Source organism: Dipodomys spectabilis, unplaced genomic scaffold, assembly GCF_019054845.1.
Source record: "Dipodomys spectabilis isolate Male_0828 unplaced genomic scaffold, ASM1905484v1 ptg000054l, whole genome shotgun sequence".
NCBI classification, from domain to species: domain Eukaryota; kingdom Metazoa; phylum Chordata; class Mammalia; order Rodentia; family Heteromyidae; genus Dipodomys; species Dipodomys spectabilis.
This window is the reverse complement of record NW_024870731.1, coordinates 1,832,457-1,848,768: the sequence shown is the minus strand read 5'-3', so window position 1 is coordinate 1,848,768 and position 16,312 is coordinate 1,832,457. Positions and strand designations below refer to the sequence as shown.

At 39.8% G+C, this 16,312-nt stretch overlaps 1 protein-coding gene across 3 annotated transcripts in view; it reads left to right on the top strand.

The window, feature by feature from the left end:
- Arhgef3 (Rho guanine nucleotide exchange factor 3) overlaps nt 1-16,312 on the top strand; it is a 353,091-nt gene that overhangs the window by 295,099 nt on the left and 41,680 nt on the right. For all 3 annotated transcript variants that reach the window (XM_042679973.1, XM_042679974.1, XM_042679975.1), the window contains one exon: nt 9,056-9,163. In XM_042679973.1, the coding sequence (XP_042535907.1) occupies nt 9,056-9,163 (108 nt within the window). The remainder of the gene's footprint in view (nt 1-9,055; nt 9,164-16,312) is intronic.

The following is a 16,312-nucleotide window of genomic DNA, read 5'->3' as shown; positions in this document are numbered from 1 at the left end:
ACTGAGTAAAAAAACAAAACAAACTAAGGGTCAGTGCCCAGGTCATGAGTTCAAGCCCTAGTATCTGCACTAAATAAATCCCAAATGTATTGTCTTACTTCAGAAAGCCAAATGTCTGAGACCAGGGTATAGTAGAGGCACCTCCTACCCCTCCATCATGTGTTCTTTCTTTCTCTCTGAAACCTATACAGGAATCTTCCTTGTTAATACATTTCAGGAGTTTGGTGGCAGCTTTTCATGTTCTTTGATTTATACAAGCCTCCACTATTCCATAGCCACTTTTTCTCTGTGTGTTTCTATCTAAATCCTCTTATTATTTTGTGCTGGATCTAGAGCTTGAACTCAGAGCCAGAGCTTTTTTGCTCAAGGCTAGCTAGCTCTACCAACTAAGCCACAGTGCCATTTCTGGCTTTTTGGTGGTTAATTAGAGATAAGAATCTCATGATCTTTCCTGCCCAGACTGGCTTCAAACCATGATCCTCAGCCTTCTGAATGTCTAGGATCACAGGCGTGAGCCACTGGTGCTCAGCTTCCCCTCCTCTTTTTTTTTTTGGTCGGTCATGGGGCTTGAACTCTGGGCCTGGGTGCTGTCCCTCAGCTCTTCAGCTCAAGGCAAGCGCCCTACCACTTGAGCTACAGTGTACGCCACTTCCGGTTTTCTGGTGGTTTTTATTGGAGATAGGAGTCTCACGGTCTCTCCTGCCCGGGCTGGCTTTGAACCGCAATCCTCAGATCTCAGCCTCCTCAGTAGCTAGGATTACAGGCGTGAGCCACCAGCGCCCGGCTTTCCCCTCCTCTTATGAAGACATTACTGATTGGATTTGGGGCCCACTCCAATCATCTGAACTTGGTTATATTTGCAAAGATCTTGTTTGTAAATAAAACACTTAACTTTTTGTGAGGGCTTAACACCCATAACAACACATTTAACCAAGTGTTAAGGTGAATATCACCAGACTTAACAACAACATCATATACTCCCCTTATGAAATAAAGAGAAGGCCACATCCTTTTGTTGGATTCTTGCCAAAATACAAATAAAAAAATTGTTCCTCATTGTAAGGAATCATCACTCAAGTAAAAGCTGAGAGTCATATAAAATAACTGAACTCCTCAAAAGTGTCAAAGCTAACGATTGCATTTTGCTATAAAATTAGAAAGACCAAAAGATTGAGGAACTGTTACAGACTGAAGGAAACTGAAGATAAGATGATGATATAAAAAAATTTGGGCTTTCAGATTGGATGTTGGGACAGCAAAAAAAGACATTAGTGAAAAACTTGGTAAAATACCAATAACTTCTTTAATATGTTTGTTTCTCATGTTGTTCACATCTCACTGTGGTTATGTAAGAGACTAACCTTAGAGGAAGTAGGGTAAAGGATACATGGGAGCACTCTGTTCTATTTTTGCAACTCTTCGGTGAATCTAAAATTATTTCAAAATCAAATTTAAAAAAAATGAGAGAGCAGGCATATATTGAGTGATGAAATATCTGCCTGTTCTCACAGACAAAGGTGGAAAGGAGGAATAATCTTCAGTAAAAGACATACATGCCCAGTGTTTGAGCCTTGTTCTGGGCTCTGTTGAGAGCTTGCTGGTCACAAAGCACTGTGCCATGTGCTCATTGTCACTATCTGGTGGTCAGAGTAGCACACCAGATGTGTATAATCCAGTATAGGTGCAACATTTTGCCTCTGCTCAATTGTGAAATGGGGAGAATGATACCAGTTTGTTCAGAGAATATTTTAAATATTGCATGAACAAATCTATGCAAAGCTCTTAGCCCACTGCCTACCACAGATTAAGATTCCTGTAAAGTATAGCTTTTACCACAAAATTCATTTTCACTGCTCTAGCATGAGAGTATTTCCCCATTTAACTTAAAGAGATTAGATAAATATATAAGGCCTACAAAATCATTTGGTACATGACAAGACAGACCTGTAATGCCTTTTGTTGACTACCCACTGTCCATCTGCCTTTATTGATAATTTTGTATGGCATATAGTGATATAAATGTCCAAATGGCCCTTGGCAGAAAAAGAAAAGTCCCTACCCCTACAAAGGGAACAAAGAGCCTAGTTGAAGCAGAGCTTAGAGCTTGGAAGGAAGCAAAGGCAGGAGTACAAGTACTAATCAGTGGTGTATGATGATAGGGATGGCCAAGGCAATAGAAGATGTGAGAGGAAGGGAGAATATGCGAGAATCTGGTGACCTAGAAGTTTGGATGATGAGAATCTTGGTGAAAAGCAGTAAAGCAATGTGAACCACCTCAAGGTGGTTGCAGAATAATGAGCTTCACATAGTGTTATTCACAGAGCTTCAGCGAGCAGGGTCAGAGTGATGATCAGGCATGAATGATAAGTCTTAGCCTCCTTCTAGGAAGAAGACAGTGATACTGTAGAAATTTGGGAAGAAAAGCACCAATGAGGAGGCAGTTATGGAGGAAAGCAAAGCATGTTCACCATGTAAAATAAATACAACAGGATCAGAGAACTCCTGTCCTTTGACAGTCTGATCTTAAACGACCCACATTGATTTTCACAAATAAATCAGAGTTGGCCTCTACTGGCTTGTTTTATGCTATGGAGTTCAGAAATCAGGAGCCTGTTGGGGTCCTAATGAAAGCAACAAACACATAAGTAAATAGTATTAATAGAGTATGACAGAATTTGTGGAATCTGGCTGCTAGGCTGGTACTTCTCCAAGGGACTACCATCCTTGACATTTAATGTAGTGAAGTCGCTCTCTCACTTTCAATTTTCTAGCTGTGTGTACCTTCTATATTCTAGTCCCTAATACTTGAGAGTTACTGAAATTCAGTGGGAGGATTTTTTTTTCATTTTACCAGGTTTCTTCTTTTCTGAAAAGTACACATCTCTTTAGTCTCCTCCCTTTCAGGCCCACAGTAACTACTGATGCAGAAAGCTCAGATGATTCTTGCCTTTTCCACTTGCAAAAACAGTTTTCTGTTCATTAAAAAACACTTTTTATTGTGAAGAATTTTTACTTCTGTCCTAGGCAGGATTGCTGATTGAGTCCCCTTTGCCTCGCACACAGTTTTTACAATGATCAGTCTCTGATTTCTCCATTTTTACCTACCCTACTTTCTATTAAATCCCACAAGCACTGTTATCTGTTTTATATTTTTATTTATATGTCAGAGAAAGTTGGTATTAACAAGTTTAGACTGATCTGTTTAGAAAGCAAAAGGTATACTATGCAGTAGGATAAGGTAGAATTCTATATATCATCTGCACATCAGGGGAAGATTGTACAAATCAATCTTGTATCATTGGCAGAAGCTTGAAAATAACTCAGAATGCCATTTGAGAGGGCAGTTCCAGGAGGTTTGGCACAGTAAAAGCTGAGTTGAAACTAAGCACCATTGGCCAGCAAAGTGGCCTGAGTAGTCAGCAGGCCAAATATGGTACGCTTCCTATGAGACTCAAACTAAGAATACTTTCCATGTATATATTTAGTAGTTGAAAAAGAAGAGGCCCGGTGTTGGTGGCTCATGCCTCTAAATTCCAACTACTCATGTAGTAGAGATGTGGTTTAAGGCCAACCCAGGCAAAAAAAAAGTTAGCCAAACTTTTATCTCACTCAAACAAACCAGACATGGTGACACATGCCTTTCATCTCAACTCTACAGAAGGCTTTAGGTAGGAGGATTGTGATTCAGGCTGTCTGTGCAAAAATGTGAGATCCAACCTGAAAAAACAACTGAAAAAAAACAGAGCTAGAAATTGTGGCTCAAGTGACAGAGTATCTACGTAGAAAGGACAGGACCCTGCGTTCAAACCCCATTGCTACTGACAGAAAAAGAACACAGGCTGAATGGCCCACAAAGACTAAACTAGTTACTGCCTGGCCCCTCTTAAAGGAAAAATTAGCCAGCCCTGGTATAGGTATTGGACTTTGGAATTAGCCTGCTTGGATTTAAATCCTGATCACCAGTTTCTTGTTTGTTTTTTTTCAGCAGAGTGACTTTAAGCAAATGGACTACTCAGTCCTTCAGTTTTCCCTCTTTTAAAGTGGGTATCTGATAGTTAACTTGTAGGGATGTTGGAGGAGTAATGTCAAACATTGAAACAAGTTCCTGTGACCAGTATTCATTCATTCTTATCATTTACTTAGGCTGGAGTTTCTCAGTCACTATAACAGTATAACTTTCTGTTTAACATGAGGCTGATGAAAGCCATCTAGAGCATTACCAGGTGTCTCCCTTCTATTTCCACATGTTGAAAGGGCTTCTCAGCCATTTCTGAGGCTCAATGAAAGCAGACTCTTAGAGCAGCTGATATGATGCATATCATCTTTGCACTGCTTCTAACCACACTCTGGATACAAAAATGAAGTACAGAAAGATAAGTGATAGGTTTTTGTATATCACTTCTATTTTAATGGCCCATTTTGTATTTTATTTTTTATTTTTTGATGCTGGTCCTGAGGCTTCACTTCTGGTTTATTGTAGTTTAGTGGCTTTAAACCACAATCCTCAGATCTCAACCTCTGAGTAGCTATGTACAAGCATAAGCTACCAGTACTGGGCTATGGCCCTATTTTTGGAGGGAAACAAAATGTGCTAGGGCTGGGTGCTGGTGGTTCACACCTGTAAACCTAGCTGCTCAGGAGGCTGAGATCTGGGATCATGGTTCAAATCCAGCCTGGGAAGGAAAGGCTGTGAAACTTGTTTTCTTTTTCTTTTCTTTTTTTTTTTTTTGGTCAGTCATGGGGCTTGAACTCTGGACTTTCCTGCCCAGGCCAGCTTTGAACCACGATCCTCAGATCTCAGCCTCCTGAGTAGCTAGGATTACAAGGCTTGAGCTACTGGCTCCCAATCCGTGAAACTTTTATCTCCAATAAACCACCAGAAAACTAGAAGTGGCGCTGTGGCTCAAGTGGTAGAACACTAGCCTTGAGCTGAAGAGCTGAGGGACAGCACTCAAGCCCAGAGTTCAAGACCCATACCAAAAAAAAATAAAAAAGTGCTATGTTATATTGATATTACAGGCATTTTCTTATATCATGCAATCTGCTTTAGCTTTTGCCTCTCATGGAGAAGAACAAGGATTAGATAAGAGTCATTATGTTCCCTAGTGAGGAAAGATGAAAATCCATTTACTTTTTTAAAAGTTGTATTAAAAATTGCCAAGCACCAGTAGCTCACACCTGTAATCTTAACTATTCAGTAGGCTGAGATCTAAGGGTCTCAGTTTGAAGCTGGCCAGGCAGTAAAATCTGTGAGACTTTTATTTCCAATTAATCACCAAAAAGCTGAAAATGGAGCTGTGGCTCAAGTGGTAGACCACTAGACATAAGCAAAAAAATTCAGGGACAGTGCCCAGGCCCAGAGTTCAAGGCCTAGGACTGGCACCAAAAAGAAAAAAAGATGAATTAAGATTAAAGGTACATAAAGTGCTATATTTCTAATTGCTTATAACTTAGTCTAAGAGATATTTTAAATTGTGAAATCAGATCCTCTGGATGAAAAGGTATCTTTATTCTCTTTTCCTTCCTTCCATCTCTTTATTTCCTTCTCTCTCTCTCTCTCTCTTTTTTAAAATCATTTTCCTGGGACTGGGAAGGTGGCTCAGTGGTAGAGCACTTGCCTTGCATGCCTGAGGCCCTGGGTTCGATTCCTCAGCACCACATAAGCAAAAAGAAAAAAGCCAGAAGTGGCACTATGGCTCAAGTGATAGAGCACTAGCCTTGAGCTGAAGAGCTGAGGGACAGCGCCCAGGCCCAGAGTTCAGGCCCCATGACCGGACCCAAAACACAAACAAACAAAAACAGTCAATAGAAGTCTTTGTGAATTCACAGTAAACCTGGTATGGAAGGGGACTTTCTCTGTTTGATAAAGGGTGTTTCATCCCCCTGCTCTTGGCAAGAACATTATATAAAGATTAAATTACTTTAGAATCAAGAATTAGACTAATGTAATTACTGTCTTGGCTTTAACAGTATACATACAGGGGTCCTAGCTAGTGCAATAAGACAAGAAAAACAAAAAAGTTATGAAGCTTAGAAAACAGGGAACAATCAATTGTTATTCAAAAAATTTTGTTTACATGGAATGCTTATTGCCTTTTCCACTTTGTAAGTTCTTTAGAGATACCTCCTCCTGCCCTCTCTTAAGTTGATGTGCCTGGGCTGGGAAGGTGGCTCAGTGGTAGAGTGCTTGTCTTGCATGCCTGAGGCCCTGGGTTCGATTCCTCAGCACCACATAAACAGAAAAAGCCGGAAGTAGCACTGTGGCTCAAGCGTTAGAGCGCTTGCCTTGAGCTGAAGAGCTGAGGGACAGCGCCTAGGCCCAGAGTTCAGGTCCACAACCGGCAAAAAAAAAAAAAAACATTTAAGTTGATGTGTCTGAGATGTTGTGTATACTCGAAACAGGGTTTAGCATTGACCTTGCCCAGCTTGGTCTGACAGCAGAGGTTTTAGACTAGGAACCCTCTGCAAGTTGTATTCTAACATTTCTCTGCAAAGCTTGAAAGCATCCCTGATTTTGCCTTTGCTAGTTCTCAGTAGAGTATTGAACTAGAATTTGGAAACATTTTCCCTGAGGGCTCTTTAGACAACAGTAAAATGTAGCTGGAGACAGACTGAGTAAATGGAAAAGAAAATTCTAATTAGGCTAGGAATTGTTTTTTTACTCTCCTATTCTCACCAAAGCCCTCAAGGAGGACACCATAATTCATTCTTCTCCTGTGAATAGTCATAGATGCTTCCCCACTCCACTCCTCTAGATCCAATAGCCTGTAAGAGTTATGGTTTTGAACCTAACACCTGGCTGCATTGCTGAATTGTAACACTAAATCACATAGCAATGCCTTCTGACTCAACTATTCATTACATGGTAATGTTAGATTACTGGAGAGCAGTCTGATGTTTACATGCATATGAGCAATGCCTTTGGCAAGCCCTTTTAAAGGCTATCTCAAGTAGTAGCCCTGTTCTTAAACTGTAGGAGAGCTGGTTTTTGGATTGAACCTATTTCTTAGGGCTGTGGGGATAATGCTCTTCCTATTAGGTCATGTAAAATGGGCAGCAAAGTCAGCAGAACCCTAGAACAGATGACACAGCAAGTGGAAGGGAGCTGGTTCATCCCACAGCCTGCCAAGTGTGCAGAGCTCCCTGCCCCCTTTTAAGCAAGAGAACTCAGCTGGTGTTTGCCCTTCAACCTTCCCATTCTGATACAGAAATTTGTGCGTTAGCAGCTTTAGCCATTAAAATGAGGCTCAGAGTCTCTGGGCTCGGAAGTGCATATGGGATTATCTGATACCAAGTCCTTTTTCCCTCCAGGGAGTCACTTGCTGCAGCGTAGCTTCTGCTATCAAAGGTAGAGCTATCACTGCCTTGGTATTTCCAGACCAAAGCAGGAGCCATTTGGGGAAATTCAGGGGATGCTAAGAGGCTGTGTGTGCGCATGCGCACGTGTGGATTCAGTACGCCAAGGGTGCAGCTGTGACGTGATTTTTTTTCTTCCAAATCTTCTGTGGGTGCAGATGCTCGGGATCCACGCACTGGGCAGAGCATCCTGAAAGACACAGCAGAAGGGCTATTGGAGCTTTCTTTTCAGCACTTTTATCTGTAATTCAGCGACTCACCTTGAGCAACTTATCCCTTGCATTTTGGAACTGAGCCTTCCTGGTATTCTGAGAGTTTTCTCTCTGTTCAGCTTATCACAGCATCCAGAGAGCTCTGCTGCAGCCTGGAGTCAATTTCTCGTTTTAGAAAAGTGATAGACTGCTTTGAGAGATCACGAAGTGACTCCTAGCCATATTGGAGATTTGTGTGTGTGTGTGTGTGTGTGTGTGTGTGTGTGTGTGTGTGTGTGTGTCTTTTTTATGTAAGTTTAAATTTTTTCTATTTGAATGCCAGCGAACTTGGGGACAGTCTATTTCAGAGATGGCTTCTAATTTCTGAAACTGGCAAGAGCATACTAAGACATGAGAGCATCCCAGTAGAATTCTGGAGTCATCAAGGATTTTTCCAAGCACCTGCTATGCTCCAAATGCTCTGCAGGGATGGCCTGAAGAACTGGAACTTGAGAGTTCTCTCAACAGAATTTGAGAGCAATGGATGAGAAGGAAAGATGAGCATCTAGGTGCTGCATCAGGAAATGTTTGAGGTTGGCCACAATTGTCTGCTTTGGGCTTTTTCCATCCAAATTTGGTGTTTTCATGTGCCACCCAGAAGCTACAACAGGTCAGATGGAGCTTAGGAAGACGAGGGTAACTCTTCTCTTTGTCTTTCGTAAACTGTTGTGTCTGTCATCTCTTTCTTTCCGTAGCCTGTTGCTTTTATTTATGTAATTCTTGTCTGCAGTCATTGGAACAAGTAGTCTTCCTCTCACCCATCAGTCAATTTCAGAGTAACTTGCAGATGTACAAATACTTTCTACAGAGTGATTTTCAAAATTAGAGTCTATAAATACTATAGAAAGCATTGATTTTTTCGTATGGTTTCTTTTGCTTTCAGATTTTTAATTTATGGATATTAATATGTACATTTGAAGTGCACTGTAGATTACAAGGGTACTTTCTTATCCCAGTTTTTAAAGAAAAAAAATTTAGTTTATTGGATTAAAAATAATATTTGTGCTTTAGAAAAAGCCATTGCATAAAGGAACAGTGACTTCAGACAAGGTGGGGCAAGGTGTTTTAAAGGATGAAACCAGAAGCAGTAGAAGACTCGTCAGTACCTGGCAAGGTCATTGGAGGGGAAATCAGAGGTCACTTTTCTCTACTGGGGTGGAAAGAATGATTGAACAAAGCGGAAGCTTCTGAATTAAAGGTTGGCAGGTCCCACGGCTTCTTCTGTCCTGACAGAACTGCCTCTGTCCACATCTGTCATTTTTTCCTCTCTACTCCTAAGTCAGATCCTGTCTGTGGAGCTGGAGTGAGAAAAGAGCCCATTTACATTCCTTAAGTGGGGGATGCACAGCCAGCAGCTGATGTTGTGGGATGAGATTGTATAATAGAGTTGCTTTTGTTCTGAATTGACCTTGACATATATTCATTCTCTCTCTCCCTCTCTCCTACAGGAACCTAGTAATAAACGGGTTAAACCCCTTTCCAGAGTCACATCACTAGCAAACCTCATCCCACCAGTGAAGGCCACACCGTTAAAGCGCTTCAGCCAAACCCTGCAGGTAAGGAAGGCACAATGACTTTGTGATTGGGAAGTCCTGCCCAGAATTTCTGCTGGTTTCAAGTCGACTTGAATCAATGTCTGTTTCAGTAGAAGATTGAAAACTGAAAAGAATGAAAACTGTTTCAAGTGGCAATCAAGGGTCAGGTGGGGTCAGAACCATTTCTCTTAGATTTCTCCTTACAGTTTGTATTTCCGCACTACTCAGATAATGCTCTTGCAGGTTTTAGACTTTATATGCCTCTGGCTCCTAAGGAAACCAGCATATGATGGGAGCTGGAGGGTAGCAGGAGGGCAGCACATGGCACTGTGAGAAAAAATACTGCCTGCTTGTCTCAGACTTATACTAGTTATAAGGGAAACCATGGGACCTATGTTTCTTTGGGCCTGGCTTACTTCACTTAATATAATTTTTTCCAAGTCTTTCCATTTCTTAACAAATGGGGCAATGTCATTCTTTCTGATGGAGACATAGAATTCCATTATGTATATATACCACATTTTCTTGATCCATTCATCTCCTGAGGGGCATCTGGGTTGGCTCCATATCTTAGCTATGGTGAATAATGCTGCAATAAACATAGTTGTGCTGGTAGCTTTAGTATGATCTTGTTTGTGATCATTTGGGTAAATGCCCAAAAGTGGGATTGCTGGGTCATAGGGGAGCTCTATCTGGAATCTTTTGAGGAACCTCCATACTACTTTCCAAAGTGGTTGAACAAGTTTACACTCCCACCAAGATGAGTATTCAAATGTTTTTTTCTTTCTTGCGATTGTTTCTAACATATTTATAAGATGATTTCTTTGTTGCTTTTTATGTCCCTCCCCCATGGCATAACCCCTGTGTTCATTGTATTTGATGTTGGTATAATTTGTGAAGGGGAAGGGAAAAAACAAATCGTTTAAATAGGGATACAGGTGGACCCATTGCAAGTCTTTATGTCAAAAAACTTTACAACTTTGGGGGGGGGGCAAATAGGGGGAATGGGAAAGGCGGGGAAGGGAAGGGGAAACAAAGGAGGAGGCAACAAAGCTTGATAAGAAATGTACTCATTACCTTGCCCATGTAATTGTAACCCCTCTGTACAGTATTTTCACAATTAAAAAAAAAAATGCAGTGTGCTCCTCTTTTAAAAAATGGCCTATTAGCTAAGAATGACTTTGCCATTGATTGGTTGATTGACTGGTTAATTGATTTTTGTGTGAATTCAAGGCCTAGGAAGGAACTTTTAGCTTTTTCTGCTTAAAGCTGGCACTCTGCCACTTGAGCCACTTTTGCTGCTTAATTAGAGGAGGTAAGAGTCTTGTAGACTTTCCTGCTTGAGCTGGCTTCAACCTCAGTCATCAGATCCCAGCCTCCTGAGTAGCTAGGATCATAGGTGTGAGCCACCATATCCAGTAGGGTTTTGTTATTATTGTTTAAAAAAATGTAAATTTTATTTTTTACAATATACAGAGGAATTACAGTTCCATAAGTCAGGAAATGAGTACATTTCTTTTTGAAGTGTCATTCTCTCCCAGTTTTTCCCCTCCCAACTTCTCTCCCCCTCTCCCAAGTTGTATAGTTCATTTCCAACATATTGTCTAGTGAGTATCACTGCTGAATTTGTTCACCCTTTGTCCCACCATTTTTGTACTTCCTCTTCTCCTCCGCAAATCAGATAAACTTATATACAAGACAAAGGGTACAGAATAGCCACCAGCACAACCATATTCATTGCAGTATTGTTTACCATAGTTAAGATATGGAATCAACCCAGATACCCCTCAGTGGATAAATGGATCAAGAAAATGTGGTAAATATATACCATTGAATTATATGCTTGTATCAGAAAGAATGACATTGCCCCATTTGTAAGGAAATGGAAAAAAATATACTAAGTAAGTCAGACCCAAAGAACCATAGGTTGCATGGTTTCCCTCGTTTATAATAATTAAGATGTACCTATAAATTTACAAGTAAACCCAATGGATGTAAAAGACAAATCATTACACTTGGACATGATTAATTAAGCAGCACTCTAAACATTCACACAGTGAGAACAAAGGAGGATATTCTTAGGGAGAGGATCACAAGGGTTTGATAGCTATGTGCATAAATCATATAAAATGATGCTTATCGAAATGAACTCCAAGAAATGGAAACAAGAGGGTTTGTTTTTTTATTGTACTGTTTGTGGTTCTTTTTTTTTCTTTGGTTTATTCCCTTTTGTCACGGTTGTTGATTTCTGTACCCTTTGTTTTGTATATAAGTTTACCCAGTGATTTTTACTTTTTAGAATGATTGGGAAGGAATGAAAAGATGAATGTTTCTTGAAAACTATGTGAAATGCAAATTTCATGTTCCATAAGTCAAATTTTGTTATAACACATCTATGGCTATATGTTTATACATTGTGAATGGATGCCTTGGCACCATAATGACAAAGTTGAATCGTTGTGATAAAGACCATATTGACCACAAAACCCTATTTTTACTATGTTTTGGTTTGTTGTCTGGCACTTGACAGAAAATGTTTGCTGACCCTTAGGGTAAGATCAGGAGCCTGGATTGTGACCATGGCTCTCTCCATTCAAAGACTTTGTCACATTGGGCAGGTGACTTAACATCTCTAGATCTTGTCATCTTTTTTCCTTATGAGTAAATCTCTCCATGTTACCAATTCCTTTGTAGAATCGCTGTAAAAATTTGTGAGACAGCTAGGATTTTGGCTCAAGTGGTAGAGTACTTGCCTAACAAACATGAAGCCCTGAGTCAAATCCCAGTGCCACCAAAATAAATACATTATGAGACAACACTTTCAAAGTGCCTAGTATAATGCTTTTAGTTAGCCACCGATATTTTACTTTCATAGTTAATAGCAATTTCTTTTCTTTCCAGAGATGACTACAGATCTTTTGGTGTTTATACAAAAGAACATAATACATTTCTTTGTACAAAATACAATAAATATCATTTGCCATATTTTTCATTTGAGAGGAAAAAATGTGGCCACAGGTCACAAGGATTCTATGGAAGTCATTTCAATGCTGAAGAGAACAAATTTAGTAACAGAATTAACTCATTAGGATAACAATTCTTCTGGATAATTATTCTTCAGACTGATCCTGAGGAAAAAAATCTGTTTACAATTTAAACAGTAATTTTTTTTTAAATAATAATTAGGCAGTTACTAATGGCTCACAGATGTAATTCTAACTACTCAGGAGGCTGAGATCTGATTATTGAGGTTTGAAGTCCATGAGATTCTTACTTCCAATTAATCATCAAAAAGCTGAAAGTAGAGGTGTGGCTCAAGAGATAGAGTTCCAGCCTTGACAGGAAAAACTCTTGAGTTCAAGCTCCAGTACAAAGAAAAGTTAACTAGTCCATTATTGCAAATAACAGTTTCTTATATTGCCTTATACGTGTGTATAGTCACCATTTTACAGTATATATTTTACCATTCTACTGTATATATACACACATACCATTAAATGTATATACAGTATATGTATATATACATTATGTATGTGTATGTGTATATTTTTATATACTGTCTATATACTGTAAATATTTACACTATATATAAACCATATTTACAATATATACTATAAAATCATAAATATCTGCAAAATATATGTTTATACATGCAAAGATGACTTTGCCCTTGGGAATCCAAACTCCCTATCAGCTACCCAAAGAACTGGGGTTTGAATTCAGGGCTGCTCACTTGCTCGACTGCTACCATTTGAGCTATGCTTGCAACCTGTTGGGGGGTGATTATTTTATAGTTAACTGAGTATTTCAGCCTGAGATAGCATCAAACCTCAATCCTCCAGATCTCAAACTCCAGAGTAATTAAGATTACAAGCATGAGCCACCAGCACCTTTCCACCCCATCCTCTGAAGTTATTTTTGTCACCCTACCCTCACTGAATACTAGTCCCTAAAGCTCTGCATATAGTTAATGAGAAATATATTTATTTTGCATTCAATTTCAAGCTATAGTTATTTCTTAGTTAACAAGTATTTATAGATGTTCTTAAACTCCTGATAAAGTGTAGCTTTTAAAGTAAAAATTGAGATTTGCCTAAGGCCTTGGACCCCATGTAATAATCATAGAAATACTCTGTCAGCCCAAATCCCAAAGTCACACCATGAAAAGCTCATCCTGTTTCGCTGAGCCATAGTCTTGAGTCTGCCATTTTTTTTTTTTGAGTCTGCCATTTCTAATTGGTTCAAATACTTAGGCTTGGAAACATTTTATCTTTGCTTTCTGTGTGTTTGTTCTATGTGGACCAGAACCCAAGGCATAGCCCATGCTGTGAAAAATCTATGACTTGAGAACTCTTTGGGATTCTTTCTCACCCTTTTCTCTTTGGCCAACATACTATGAGTTCTCGGGGCCTGCATTATTCTTGCTGCTTTCCTGTAGATGCCATCCCTCTTGTGATGTTCAACCCCACCCTGCCTATTCTGTTCATTCTGCTGACAGTTTCTCCTAAAATGAAGTCCTCATTTTAGCTATAGGTTTGGCTCTGTTTCTTCAGGGCTTAGGCCTTTGCACCTCTTGAAATCCCCTGATCTCTTCTTGGAGGAGAACAAGAAATTAAAGGCAGGTAAAGATTTTCAAAGCTAGCAAGAGAATGTTCATCTGCTGTCCCTTATAACCAGTCTTTCAACCCTCCAGACAAATTCATCACAGGCTCCCTGAGAGGATTCATCACCTCGCAGGCCCTGCACATCTTGGTCTTTTGCTGAGTTCTGCTGTTTGAAAATTCTTTCGCCTATTTACTGTATTCAACCCTTTCCTATCCATCCTGGTGATAGGTAGCTATTTCCACCCTTAATTATGGAGCTCACTCATTGCTGCCATCTCTTCCCATTGTTTCTCACTTGTCTGTCTACCCTGCACCCAGGAAGTTCCTTGCTCTTTCCACAAGCAGTTAGTAAGCCCACCCCCTGTACCAGGCTGTTCTTCCTTCCCTCATGTTGCTCTGCTTGACAGAAAGTTGCCTTCTCGTAGATTCATGTCCGTCCTTTGCCTTAGGTTCCTATGTGGTGGTAATGAACTGCATCTTACTAGAGCCAATGGTACATTTATTATTAGCATAAATTAACTGTATAAAAGGAGGTTCAAGGGCTGGGAAGGTGGCTCAGTGCTGGGTTCCTCAGCACCACATAAACAGAAAAAGCCGGAAGTGGTGCTGTGGCTCAAGTGGTAGAGTGCTAGCCTTGAGCTGAAGAGCTCAGGGACAGCGCCCAGGCCCAGAGTTTGGCCCCATTATATATGCATATAATGTACTTTGATCAAAATCGCCCCGTGTATATTATTATCTTGACCTCATCCTCCTCCTTTTTTAAAAAATAAAAACATTTAAGCTTAACTACTTTTAACATGCATATACACATATACACAAATCCATTATAGAATCTTTGAACATTATCTTTGTTTACTTCAATATAACTGGAAAGGAGATTTATAGATAAGATTTATTATTTTGTACTAATCTTTTAACTTCACATTAATTCAAATTAAAAAAATTATTGGCTTATATTAGTTATATAGGGGAAGGTTTCATTGTTACATTTCTACACATTTACAATGTTTCTGATCAATTTCACCTCCCCATCATACTTCCTGCTCCTCCTCCCTCTTAAAAAATAGCATACAGTGATCAAATTCACCCTCTCTGTATTACTTATGTAACTCTCTCTTTTCCCTCCTCCTTTTTTTTAACAATCTTCAATCATATTCAGACACATGCACATATCTTTACCCTCTTCTTTCCCCTACTGCCTCTGAATATGAGCAAAAAACATGTTTGTCTTCCTTTTCTTGATAGTAATGGGGTTTAAACTCAGGACCTCATGTTTACCGAGCTTGCTTACTTAGCTGGTACTTACCACTTGAGCTATGCCTCCAGCCCTATTTTTTGTTTCTTGTTTCCCTTTTTTTCCTCCTGGACTGATGTTAAACTTTGATCCTCTAGATTTCAGTCTCTTGAGCAGCTAGGACTACAGATGAGACCCACTGGTACCTTGTTATATTTGTCTTTCTGAGCTTGCTGGCCCACCGGTTTTTATATTTGTGTTCTTTTATTTTTGGCAAAGTTACTTTATTGTTTATCTTTTTAGATATCATGGTAAATAGATGCAACAATGAGAAGTACAAGTTCTTATGTCGAAAACGAACTTTACAACTTTGGTGGGGGGGTGGGGGGAGGATTGAGAGGGGGGAGGCTTGGAAGGGATGGGAAGGGGAAATAAAGGAGGAGGCTACAATGCTTGATAAGAAATGTACTCATTATCTTGCCCATGTAATTGTAACCCCTCTGTACAGTTTTTTCACAATAAAAAAAATAGATAACACTAGGCTACATGTATAAAACAGAAACAACCTTGCTGAAACACATTATTTGCCTGAGTGCAATCCCAGCACTGAAGACACTGAGGCAGGAAAATCAAGCGTGTAGGGCCAGCTTGAGCTATACAGAAAACCCTATCTCAAAGGGGAAGAAAGGAAAGAAATAGAACAATTATTCATAATGGTTATGCACACAGGCAGACAGAACTTGAGCAATATGCTTGTGGGGAAAGGAGTTCATGTATGGAAATATGCCCCTCAGGTGGTATATGTGACACAGCATGCCTATGTGTTACATATCATGCCTTTGAAGTCTTTCTTTTGGCTTCTCAGGTAAGTTTTATTTCCTTCCTTTTGTTCTTGAGAATTCTATATTAAAAAAACACTGCGGGAAATAGTTGATCACTTTGGAAATTTGTGTTACTCTAGAGAACTGGCACAGAAAGAACTGTTGTGTTTGCAGGATGACCTGGGAAGCATGGAGAATGTCATCACCACCTACCCCCAAATACCTTCCTATAACTCACCTTGGGGCATATGTTACAATTTCTACAGCATTATTTCTGACCCTAGCACCCCAGTAATTACCTCCTGATTGTATCCCTTATCAGCTAGACAGAGATGATGCTAACATAAGGCTGGGGAGGTAGATCCCAAAGGGGTGCTCAGTGGACCAGCTTTACATTCATCCTTCTTGTATAGGTTTCCATGCCATTTCTAAAAGGGTGCAACAGCGAACCAGGGAAATAAAGGTGGTTCAAGTCTCTTAGCATCTGTTCACCCTTATTGGAATGTGTACA